This window comes from Stigmatopora nigra, chromosome 18, assembly GCF_051989575.1.
Source record: "Stigmatopora nigra isolate UIUO_SnigA chromosome 18, RoL_Snig_1.1, whole genome shotgun sequence".
Lineage (NCBI taxonomy): Eukaryota > Metazoa > Chordata > Actinopteri > Syngnathiformes > Syngnathidae > Stigmatopora > Stigmatopora nigra.
The window spans coordinates 8,836,176-8,849,220 of NC_135525.1; the positions used below are offsets into that span (position 1 = coordinate 8,836,176).

Consider the following 13,045-nt stretch of genomic DNA (forward strand, 5'->3'; position numbering starts at 1 on the left):
TACTTTTCTGCCTTTCTTTGGTGCAATATTTGAAGATATTGAATTTTGTAGCCTTATGATAACCCTTGTGCACCGTGTCCGATTACGTATGGCGCGTATGTGCCGGTTCTTTCTGGTCTCCAGGCAGGCCCGACGGCACCACCGCCGACACACGAGCCCGTGGGCGAGCCGCGTCTGCTTCTGCTCAGGTCAAAGTGAAAGTGATGCCGACCATGTTGTCCTCCCGAAGGGGAGCGCGGGGGTCTGGGGGGGCTTTGTGGTTATGATGCTTGATGGAGCCAAAGTTAGAGAGATGAAGGAAATGAAAAGCTTTGTATTTCTGTTTTATTACATCTTTGGAAGTTTTCTTTCAGGCAGGATTCTGATTCATCAGTTGATTTTTGACTGATCGGGATGATGAAATCAGCAAGTTGAGGCCTCGGTAACTTATTTCCTAGACATGTATGCATAGGGGCATTTAACCATGGCAGAGAGTAGTTATGTATTAACTTAATAATAGGTTTAATGTTGGGAAAAGCAATTCTATGATGGGCCTAAAAAGGCTGGCAGCATATTTGATGGTATCTTGATCAGGGTCATATGTGGCAGATTAACAGTAGCATTTTATTAATTTGGTATTTACAGATTTGTACAATTGTGCTATTAGGTTATATGGAACTTATGCACTTCTTAAATTATTGAACAATATAAAATGGTATTATAGGACTTTTGTTCATGCACGTTTTAGGAATAAATCTGGTGAAAAATACATTATTTCTATGGAAGGACATGTAAACTTTTGTCAGTGGTATTCTAAGTGTATCTGAATAGCAAATATTCAATGTTGTTTGCATTTTTATAAACAAAGATAAGTTAGGATACTTTTTGGTTTATTGTGCATTGTATTTTGATATTAGTTTACCAAGTATAGTATTCTTTTTAATTTTTGCAGTCCTAATTGAGACCTAAAAAAATGCAAATATCTTTGCAAAGCAGTATTTTTCATTGCTGTATGAAATCTAAACTATCCACGCCTCTTTTTATGTTCCAAAACAAGTTTTAGGATAAATGACATGGCTAAATGCCAATACTCAATGGGGAAGGATTACTGTTGTCGCTACAGGTGGAACATAGCTAAGAAAAAAGACATTTGCTGTTCTCAAAACGGTCTATGGAAGAAGGTTTTGGCTTGCAAGCCTTCCCAGAATTCCTTGCTGTTGGGCCAGCTAATGCGTTTTGCAGCATCAGGTACACTCAAAGCTCCAGTGGCCACAAACCGGACGGACTTGGACAAACCTTACATTTGACATCTGGAATATTCTTTTCACTGCCTCCTCTTCCTCATTTTCCTCTTCTGTAAAAGCGTCAGGCAGATAAATGTTCGAGTACACACGTTCTTATGGTTGCTTCCTGTCGTATCAAACGCACTATAAAGTTGTGGTTGTGCGAAAACAAAGTGGAAAAATGTCCAGCCATGTTGAAGTATTTTTTTACCAGTTTTCGTCTGTGAAATGGTAACAATTTAGAAAGTGTGGTTGATGTTGACATTCTAATTTGCTCATATCAACATAATTGCATATTTGCATACACAAAGATGGTAGAAATGTTTATGAATACTAAAGAAAATACTGCTGTGCTGTATTTTGGACATGAGATACTAGTTGGGTAAACCGTAAATTCTTAAGGTCTGAAGTAGATATTTATGAGGAATAATGCCATTGGGTTTTGGATGTATTTTCACCACAAAACGCTTTTGGGTAGACTTGAGTCAGAAAAGAGACGCTTCCTGTCTCTTTGAGACCCTTTAGTGCGTCTTATTGCTCTCGTGCGAGAAGCTCAGCAGCTCAAAACGCAACTGGCATGACGGCGAAGCGTCTCAGGAGTCCTGCAAAACTGATGCGCTCCTGTTTGAGAGGCCAATAGGCTGGGCAACCCTACTGGGAGGCGGCACACTCATTGCAGGTCTCTTCAAAGAGTGGCAGGAAGTCCAACCCTGTGCTTCTTCTTGGAAACGGGAAGGAAAGTGATCTGGGATGACATCATGGTGCCATAGTCCAGGCATGGTATTTTGTAGACGCCTCAGAACTATTGTTGTACTATTTTTTTGGGAGATTCCAGGTACTGATTCCGACACTCTACCACATGACTGGACGTTTGGTCGCCGGTCAAATGGTGACAGAGAGTTTACTGTTTAAACCAGCTCTCAAAAGTATATTCATGATAGAGTTTAATATCTAAGTACTGTTTAATATCTAAGTACTGTTTAATATCTAAGTACTGTTTAATATCTAAGTACTGTTTAATATCCAAGTACTGTTTGATATCTAAGTACTGTTTAATATCCAAGTACTGTTTAATATCCCAGTACTGTTTAATATTCAAGTACTGTTTAATATCCAAGTACTGTTTAATATCCAAGTACTGTTTAATATCTAAGTACTGTTTGATATCTAAGTACTGTTTAATATCTAAGTACTGTTTAATATCCAAGTACTGTTTAATATCCAAGTACTGTTTAATATCCAGGTACTGTTTAATATCCAAGTACTGTTTAACATCCAAGTACTGTTTAATATCTAAGTACTGTTTAATATCTAAGTACTGTTGAAACCACCTCTCAAAATTATATTCATGAGAGAGAGAGGGAGTTTAATATCTAAATATCTACTGTTTTCTACAGTACTTGACTGGCGACCAAAAGACCAAACACCCCTACCAATATATATATATTTTATTTTAATACTAAATTACTGAATACTCACTTGATTGAAAAAAACCTTGCAAAAGACTTATATGGAGAGCTTTGATTGAGGTCCGGGAGGAAAAATGCTTAACGCCATCCTGCAAAAAGGAGCACATCAACTCTCACGGGCTAGCTAACGTCAATTAGACTCGCAGGCTCGACAAACCACTAATGCCCCTTTACTACGTGCACTCTGAAGGAACCTTTTGCGTCCACATGATTGCAATCATGCGTGATGGTTTGCACGTGTGAGTGCTTTGTCTCGCCCGCCACACGCACACATTGCGTATCCTGCAGGATTATGTCAACAAAAGACGAGGCGAATATGCAGAAGTCTAATTGAATCTCACATGGAGACTTGGGGCTACTAAAATAAAATGGTAGGAAGTACTAATGTTTTCACATAGCATGAGGCTGAAGTCTCGGTAGCCAGCGCTTGAAGCATTATTGTAATTATGTTGTCTGTGTTTGGCCAAACGCTGTTGTTTCGCGGCCAGACGCGAGGCCGCGCCGGTAATTTGCGCCCCAAACCGTTAAAGCTTTGGTGATGTCAGCGAAATGTCGGCGCTCGTCACGGTTAAGGTATCCGACTCTAAGAACGCCGTGACCTCATCTTGGTCTACTCTTATCCTGCACGTGAAGTTTTGACCAGACGTGGTTATATCACGCCGTTGGAAGCGGGCCAAAACTCAAGTCTCTGAAACTTTTCTCTGAAAAATTCGTATATGAGACATTTCTATTTCCATTTAAAGCAGGTGTCGTCATCTATTTGCGGTGGAAACTACGCTGAGATTTTACTTCTTCCTGCATTAATTGGGATCTCCACTTTGTTGAGGGAATTGGCAGTAGTTTGTATTGCGTCTTGGCCAGACAAACACCAAATTCACTCCATTTGTCAGCATAATAACACCAAACGATACCATTGGCTTACAAACAGCAAGCAACACGTCATCCATTCATCCCTAAATGCTGTTTATATAGTTGAACAGCATTATTGGCATGCTTGGGGAAACCCATTCCAGCATGTTTGCTCTCATGATTGACCTCAACTTAATTGCATATTGGTGTTTTATATTGGCTGCATGCAATAATCCCAAATGAGCTAAATATCTACCTTAATCTTGATGTTATTGATGGGAGTTGATATATATTACTCCTACCCATCACTCGCACCCTCACAGTAGTCAGACGAGTCAGTTCCCAGGTGAACTCGGGGTCGGCGGGGTCGTCGCTGTCAAACTCTTGAGACGGATGGAAGCTCTTAATCTCGACACTGTGACGGAACACGCACTCTCAAAGGGCATCGTAGAGTGACAGAAACAGGTTGCCTGATTGGTCGGGGGTTGGAAAACTGACCCACGTCCACCCCCTTTTATTTGTATTCTTTCAGGCACATACTAGGATCATGAACAAAATAGAAAAGAGTTAACAGTAAACACTCCACATCCCAGTTTTAAACTAGTGGAGCATCATGGAACACTTTTACCTTGAACAGATGACATCACATTTGTTTTGCTGGTTTCCAAGTCTTTCTTGAGTGAGGAAAGTTAGCTATTATGGCTTATTTTCATCGCTTCTAATTGTTATTTGTTGACGACAGATCATGACAGGAGTGGCGTGGAACTTATCAGCTCAAATAGACCCAGACTCCCATTACTCACGTACACATACACACATATGCGCAGACATGTGTTGGTGTGTATTTACTCAGCACACACAGAGGGAGGCGCTCTTAATTGATGGCGACACACAGATGGCCGGCGGCCTGTGTGACCACAAGAGTAGTGTTGTCTGGATCCCCGCCGTGCGCCCAGTTAAAAGGTGGCGATGCTTCATAGCTCAACAATTCAATGGGTGGACGAAAAGGGAGGCCTGCCCAGTGTGATTCTTAGATTGGCTCACTTTCCTCTTTTTGTGGGAATGCAGTTAGAACAGAGTTCACAACAATTACCAAGTAGGCCTTAAAAAGGGGCATGGAGTGCAAAGGGACAGTTTCGAATGTATAGTTTTTGGGTGCAGAAATATGGGATTGTCAAATCTAGGAAATCTGGAAAACTGCAAACTTTGTCAGTCTAATTTAGGTCAGAGTACAGTAAACTGGAAACTATTTTGTACATGTGACCTAAACCTTTTCAGAAATTCAGTATATGAACACTTTCACTTTGCAGTACTGTAACATTTTAGCAAAAGCTACAATGACTTGTGCTTTAATTTTTTTTTTTATTCTTGTTTTTGAACCCATGTGAAATAGTGACATTATTTATAAAAAAAAATTCCTGAGATATTTTACCTAATACATCTAAAAGCAGTTTGCTGTTTACCTTGTAAATGGTTTTACTTCTGACATTTATTTTCAGATCTACCAAAATTTTAACCTCAAAATCCAAGTACATTTTGCAATATATATCTTTGGGAGGCCCCTCTATCATGACTATTTGAAAAAGATATATCAGTATATATACTGTTTTGGTTTGAAGTATCCCCTTTAAGAATTACTTTATTTAGTTATGCCTTGCAACATAATATTTAATTGTTTTGTCTATAAAAAACATAACAGAAGTCATTGGGTTTTCTTTACCATTCAACTTTAACTCTCCCATTTGAAATATTGTAATGTTTTTGTAATTTTCCATCTTTGTGTGATCGAGAGCGTGTTTAAGTCCGCGCATACTAGATCGTGGCACTAGTTTTGGGGAAGTAAAATGTGGTTAAAGTAGCCTCAACTCCTTGCAACATTGAAACAGGAGCAAGCAAGCATCTACCAGAAGACTTTCCTTTCTCCATCCCGCTAGCCCTTTTTGAATTACAACCCTGAAATTCCATACCGTGCATGTCAACAACGTGGGAACAGGAAAGGGTATACCGCCAGGTGGATTTGGGCGTGATTGAAATACAGAGGACGACATCCGGGTGTCCAAAAGCCACTTGGAGGAACTGGAAAAGCGTGCGTTGTGCCGCTCCCATGCAGGCGGGTGTGTGGCTGCTACTTTCTAGCCTGCAGACAATGTCCCTTTTAAAATGACCGCGTCTGGAAAGCCCATTAGATGTGCATATAAAATTTCCCCTGTGATTAATAGTGGATGCGGCAGGCCAGCTACTCCAACATGTGGCCGGGGGCCCGCAGACTCCGCCCCTGTGGTGTCGTTTTCCCCCCCTAGCATAAACCCAGCGTTCTTTCCCACCTCGGGAGGAGGGCTCAGCGTCGAGGAGGCCTCGACAGACTTGTGAAAAGAGGCGGCCCGAGCACTCCGACCCAGCAGTTGCCCGTCTACCTCCATCTTAGCCGGCCAGCGTCCAATCCCGGAGAGGGGAGCGAGCACCAGGCGCGTCTCCCAGGCGTTTTGTCCTCACGCCATCAAGGAAGAGGATCTCTTTTGACTTTTTTTTACCCAATTCCCGTCATGGATCAGCCCGCCAGCAGCTGTATGAGGAGCGCACATCCAAGCAGCTCCATCTGGGGGTGCATGAGGAACCCCCATTCGGGCGTTCCGGGCTCCAACCTGCAGTCGCCCTATCAGCAGGCGCCGTTCTCGCTGCACCAGAAACCCGAGTTCTTGGCCTACACGGAATTCTCCGGTTCTTGCCTGGTGCCGCACGCCGCCGCGTACCCCCGCGATGACAGACTCTACCCGGACAGCCAAAGCGGCTACCAAAGGCCCGACTGGCACTTCAATCCTTGCGAGACAAGAGGCCGGGTACCCGAAGTTTGCCCGCCGGTGGTGGCCCCCGCCGTAGGGGAGGGCACGGGGCCCGAGCAGGACAATGTCGGGGCCGAGCGGTCCCAGGGGGTAGTGCCCTCGTGCCCCGAGGGGGAATATTCACCCCAGAGCGTGGCATCTGCGGACTCCGACAAGAAGAGTGGAGGGAAGAGGAAGAGAGATGCCACAGGTGAGGCGAAGACCGCCCCCCCATCCGTCTCCATCCCCTTCCCAATCCATTAACAAACGTTCAATTGCGTACAATGCGTAACACACTAAATCAATACGTTGTTATACTCTTTTTTGCAACTATTCAGGAGAGTCATTTTAGTATTTTGTTATAAGGGCTTTCCAATGAGTCGTTTAAGTTTTTGGTCTCTAACCCTTTTTTGCAATTATTCAGGAACATCATTGTAATATTTTTCATAATAATACAATACTTGCTTTGACATTATGACCTCGGACATTCTTGCACAAATTGATAGCTTTCTAATTAGTATTTGAGAACTTTTATTATTGTATTTCTCTTATTAATTAATGAATCAACTGTAATACTATTGCAAAATATAGCTGTTCTTTTAATATAATTCCATTTAAAACTTTAGGTTTATTTTGCGTTTCAATTGCACGCCAATAGAAAAATCAACTAAAGTACAAACAAAACCACATTCCTATTTAATATCATTATTTCAGATAGGCAGTATGTATGAAAGTAGAGATGTAGTAATCTTCAAAATAATGGCCTTATATATTTTTGTATTTTGCGAAAATTGAAGCCAACGAATGAGCAATTTTAAAACAACTTTTTAGTTCACACTAATGGCAGGTATTGTAAAATTATTTCTGCCTGACAATTGTGATATTTAAATGCGTTCCTCATATGTGCTCCTGTATGACAATGACATGAAGTAAATTGAAGTCATTTAGTCAATTTCAAGGAAGACGATTTGCGGTCTCCACTCGACACCCCCTCCCGACCCCCCGTTGCTTTTACGGCATCTGGCTGTGCGGTATATTTATTGGGGGTGGGGTGTGACAAGGTCCCGCCAGGTGTTCATGCGCAAATTCCCACCTCCACGTACGTTGCCAGCTGACCTAAACGCCATTAGCGCTGACACCTGAACTGAAGTGTGAGGGTTTTTCTTCCCTTCTTTTCTTTAAGTGCAACATGTGCACCTACACATGTATTTATGCACATCTGGATTTCCAGAAGTTGACTTTCTGGCTGGATGATCTGGCAACGCTAAACGTTGTCAACTTTGAGCCGTAGGAAAATTCAATTGGATGATGTCAGACATTGTTGTTACTCCCAATGTTCACCACCAACTCATCTGATATTTTGATCTAGTTTTATTGGGCCGTAGAACTTCTGCTGCTTAGTTTAATATTCTGTCATTTTAATTTGCCAATGAATTGAGTCAGATTAAGAGAAAATAACAATAATAGGAAGAGAAAATCTAAAATATGAATGGCAAGTTCAAAAACGATTAAGTTGTTGTTGTTATATGTCGATTTTACACATTTACCATTATAAAAGTTTAATTAATAATCAGAAATTGCAGTGTAAAGTACACACACACACACACCCGAATAGTACACATGTTATACACTTAAAGTACACTCAGACATACTTAACAATTACTTTTTGATAGGTGACAATGTTATGCTTTTTAAAATACTGTTGTAAATTATAATATTTGTTTAGAAAGAAACTTCTATATTTTGTTTAAAGAGAAGTGTTTTTTAAATGAAGTGGTCGAGAATTTTAGGGGCATAATTTTTGGTTTTAGGGAGGGCAGATTTTTATTTTGAGCATAAAAATACTAAAATGGACACTTTCAACAAATCCACAACATCCCACAAAATATGTCTGATTTTTTTAGAGTAAATATTCTAAAATTGGTGGGAATGTATTTCCCAACCAAAATGGCATAGTACTATTAATGGATTAAAGTTGCAATTTAGCAATAGTCTAATATGATTATTGATTTGAAAGGGATATTTTTTCATGACACTTTAGGAAAAAGTTGACCTTGACAACTTCCAAGTCAGGACACAGTTAGGAATAGTTGAAAAATGTCAACATTCTACTTCTCTTAATAGATGCTCTGTCAGGTAGAGAGACTTTTGGGGTCTAAGGCCCGGACACACAAATACTCATAGACGTAAGGAAGGGTCTGCCCAAGACACATCCGTCGCCTCATCTTTGTTCTTTTGTCGGCGGCTTTAACGATGTTCCGCCGCATTCCTGGGCTAAGTCGGTCCCTGTGTGGCTTGGTGGCCAAATGGACAAATTAGCCAAATGCTGACCCGCCGTGACTATGATTCACGGTGGTCCTAAAAGTACCACAAACTGATCATTAAACTTTGTCGGCGTCATAAAAATCCACGCACGCACGCGCCATTTTCCCCCTCCCCTCCGCTACCCTTCCATCACTTCACGGGAAGTAGTTTCTTTTGAGAAACACCCCACACGATGCATTTTCCCTTCGATCTCGGCCCAGACACGGCGGAGTCGGTCTGCAAAACGGACGCCAACTGCAAGGCCCGAAAGGAGCGCACGGCCTTCACCAAAGAGCAGCTGAGGGAGTTGGAGGCCGAGTTCACCCATCACAACTACCTGACCAGGCTGCGCCGTTACGAGATTGCCGTTAACTTGGACCTCACAGAGAGACAGGTGAGAAATTGTTTTGAAGAATGATATATGCCTTCATGTTTGGAACTTTTTCAGTACCTTTGACAGTCAAATCATTGTCAATCCCAATGGATTGAATGTCAAAGGCACTGAAATACAAAAATAGACACATTTTGGTGCTAGAATTGTTTAAAATTAAATTGTGTTTACATGTGAATAGACATTTATGTAGATAAATACATTTTATATAGCCATTTATGTGGTTTTATGAAGATACAAAAATGTACAAATGTCAGTGGCAGCCAATCTGGTGCCAATTCCTAAAAACTTTGACATTTTTTCGTACAAAAGAACAAAAAACTGATTTAAAACCCTAGAAAAAAATGTTAAATACATTGAACACACCCTCATATGCACACTTGTAGTAATGTTTCACCAATACTAGTACCAATACCAATATAGCACTAAAATGACTGTTATTTTGCATAGGAATTAACAACCTCTTGGTCGCCCTCTCCAAGTTTCCCACAGCGCATATTAAAAAGTTACCCTTGTTGCATACAAGTCCAATCAGTATCTCGAGCCTTAAAATAGCTTTGTGCAATACTCGTCAGTCCCAATTATTCCAAATTTAAAATACTTCCCGTAGCCCTCTTAGACTTGAAGCTTTAACTCGAGCCATACATTTAATGCTATTTATCTCGGCTCAAAGTACAAAAACAAAATGGAATTTGACCAGTATTCCCAATGCAAGCAAACTAGATTTGACTTTTTGCGGGGGAAAGAATAAAAAACCTCTTCCGTCATACGAATCCATTGGCGTCTCCCGGTCGTGCAAATTACAATGAGCAGATGTTTTTTTCTGCATGGACTCTTGTGGTTATCGCCGCATGACGTGAGGTTTTTAGAGAAAGGGGGTTGGGGGGGGGCATCAAACCGGGTCAGCACGTGCGCATGCGAGGGGTGCATTAAAAAGTCCACCGGTGTCCCAACTAATGAGGCGGTGGTGCCACAGTGACCGCGAGAAATGGCCGTCTGCTTCCTTAAATGGAATCGCCAGACTGTTGGTAGATGATGACGATGGTGGGCGCGTTTTGGGGGATCACCATGTTGGATTAATGTTCGATTCCGAAAAAAATTGAAAAAGTTTATAGCTTTGAGGTTTCGAGAATAGGGGACACTTAGGCTTGTATATAGTTTTACTTATTCAAATTTAAAAATGCATATTTGCTGGGTTTTTGGGGGGTTGTTTATTAGTTTTTCCCGAAATTTCCAACTTTTTTAGTGGTTATTTCGATACTTATTTTGGTAATTTTATTTATACTCAAACTGAAAAATCAAAAATAACATTTAGATTTGACTTAAACTGCAAAATAGAATTACTACAGCTCCATTTTCAATGTAAAACTGACAGCCTTTTTCAGTTTTTAACAAAATATTAAGCTATACTTTCCCCCCCTCTGCAAAAACGCCATCATTCTATTTTGCAATCCACTTTCCTTCCATCAAACAATAGTATCATCCTCTTCACTGTTTTCCCAACTTGAAATTTGGCCGCCCTTCCAGCATCATTAAAAATGATTGAAACATAAACAATAACGGCCCGACTTCTGTGCGAGTGGAAGCAGGAAGCCCTTTAGTGTCATCATCTACTCCTTCCATATTTTTTTTTTGCCACCCATTATGCGAACCTTCCTGCTGTTAGCTGCTATTCTCGGTGCGCCGGTCAAAGTGTTTCCTATCGACGGCTACGGGAGATGAGTGATCCGACATCCTGTGTTGATGATATGTGGCTCGGATGCTGCCACTTTAGTCTTTGTTGTCGAACCTTCACTTTTGTCTGCCATATAGACGTATTTTCCCCTCCGTTTGATCACACTTAGATGGATTGGATGTCTATAATTAACGACTAGGAGAGCCAAAATGAAATAAAACGTCAAATAAATGATGTCTAGATTGGTCGCCGACCAGTTTAGGGTGTGTTAATGTCCTTAACAGCTGGGATTGACTCCAGCACCCTTGTTGTATGGCAGAAGATTTAATACGTTAAAATTGTAATTATAAAAGTTGAAACTCTATTAATAATAATAAAAGTAAAACTTAAATAAATTGATATTTCTAATGAAGTAAAATATCTATGTACATACAGTGAAATGAATCAAAACTTTAAATAGTTTTAATAAACCTTAATAATTGAAATAAGTTGACATTGAAATAGAAAAATTAATACAAATGAAAAGCAATTAATATACATTGAAAAGTATTTTAACTAAAAAATATTTGCATAAACCTTAATAACTGAAATACATTGACATTAAAATCATACATTGAAATGCATTAAAACTAAAAATACATATCAGTAAATCAGTACTAATCAGTACTAAAGTGAAAACATTAAATAATACACTTGAGGATCAATGTAAAAATGAGAGTCATAACAAACAGACTGTTAAATTCCTTTTCCCATATACGAAGGAATTAATGTACTTAAAGTGCTCTTTTAATTAAATTATTTCACTTGACTTTGACTGTCAATGACTAAACTTTATCTTCCCTCCAGGTGAAAGTCTGGTTCCAAAACCGACGAATGAAATGGAAGCGAGTGAAAGGCGGACAATCGTCATCGCCCAACGATTTGGAAAACGACGACATGGACTCGGCCGCCTCGCCCAGTTCTGACTAAAAATCCCAATTCTAAAAGAAGAAAGGCAGGATGGAGTGAGAGAGAGAGAGAAGTATAGGGAGTGAAGTTAGCGGGAGAAAAAGGGGGCTGAAGCCAGAAAGGGAACCAACGCTGGTCAAGTCTTTGCTTCTCTGGTCAACCATTCCAAAGACTTTTTTTTTAAAATCTATATTCCCAAGAAGAGAAGACGGCAGTTTATGTTCTTTCCCAATGTACATAGTTGATTTATGTCCACCGCCATCCCTTACTTTGTTTGCGATCCATCCGTCTTGAATATATTGCGAGAGGCCTCCTAGATATGGAAGACTGGACGTCCAAACCCTGTCATCGCTATTTTGGTCACGTGACTACAACCAGCTGCAGAGACTTCATTTTTTTCCCTTAAATATATATGTATATATATATGTTTGTGCATATTTTCCTCCTCCTCTATTTCATTTTTTTTTCATACTGTTGGAAAGTTAACAATGAAAACAGATGTTACCTATATTTTTTTCTGCAAATAGAATAAATCCTGTGCTAAAAAACTGGCTATATTTTCTCAGAATTTATTTCAAAGGTTGCATAAGAGGGGTAAATATCGTCAATATTTTCAGGTCAAATGATATGCATTGCTGGATATTCTTCATTCTGTTTCAGAAGTTGAATTTCCACTTTTTAACATCATATTTTTCTCCATTTCTTTACCCTTACTTCACTCTTACTGATCGTATTCTAAGTATTGCAAAAATAAGGTATTTGGAAATTTTCCCATTGGTTTGTACTGACTTTTATTGCCAATAGTTTGTGTGAATATTCTTTATTAACATTGTTTATGACTGACTTTTGACTTACAGGTACAATATAGTCCGGACTCTTCCCTGTAAAATGCAGGCCACATAAAGTAGGAAGAATTTTTTTACATATGTGTCAAGGCTTAAGTCCCAAAATTGTGTCACCGATGCAATAACCTGATTTGTTCTAACGAAAATCAACACTCGCGAATGTCATTTACGTACTGATGTCAAATAGTGAGTGTCATCTGTACTGTTATCCCAGGTGTAGGCCAATGTATGGAACCACCCCCCCTGTGGCGGTCACAGAATCTTAACCTTCCTATTAGGAGACCTCGGCAGCGCATCCGACATGGTGCGCTGCTACGTCAATCCCTTCCCGCGATGGCGTAATTATCATTAATGATGTCACGCAATCCTTATGGAATTGCCCCTCATCAAGCCACACACATCCTGACTGTAATCCCAGAGAATGTTTTCACGCTGTAACGCGGATCATTCACACTCCATGGTGGGAGCTCATAAACTTTCTTG

At 40.3% G+C, this 13,045-nt stretch overlaps 1 protein-coding gene across 1 annotated transcript; it reads left to right on the forward strand.

The window, feature by feature from the left end:
* Nucleotides 1–5,929: 5,929 nt before the first annotated feature.
* Nucleotides 5,930–12,207, forward strand: meox1 (mesenchyme homeobox 1). The gene is made up of 3 exons (XM_077739162.1): nt 5,930–6,610; nt 8,925–9,097; nt 11,616–12,207. The coding sequence occupies exons 1-3, from the start codon at nt 6,124–6,126 to the stop codon at nt 11,736–11,738; spliced, it is 783 nt and encodes a 260-aa protein (XP_077595288.1). The 5' UTR covers nt 5,930–6,123; the 3' UTR covers nt 11,739–12,207.
* The last annotated feature ends 838 nt before the right edge of the window (nt 12,208–13,045 follow it).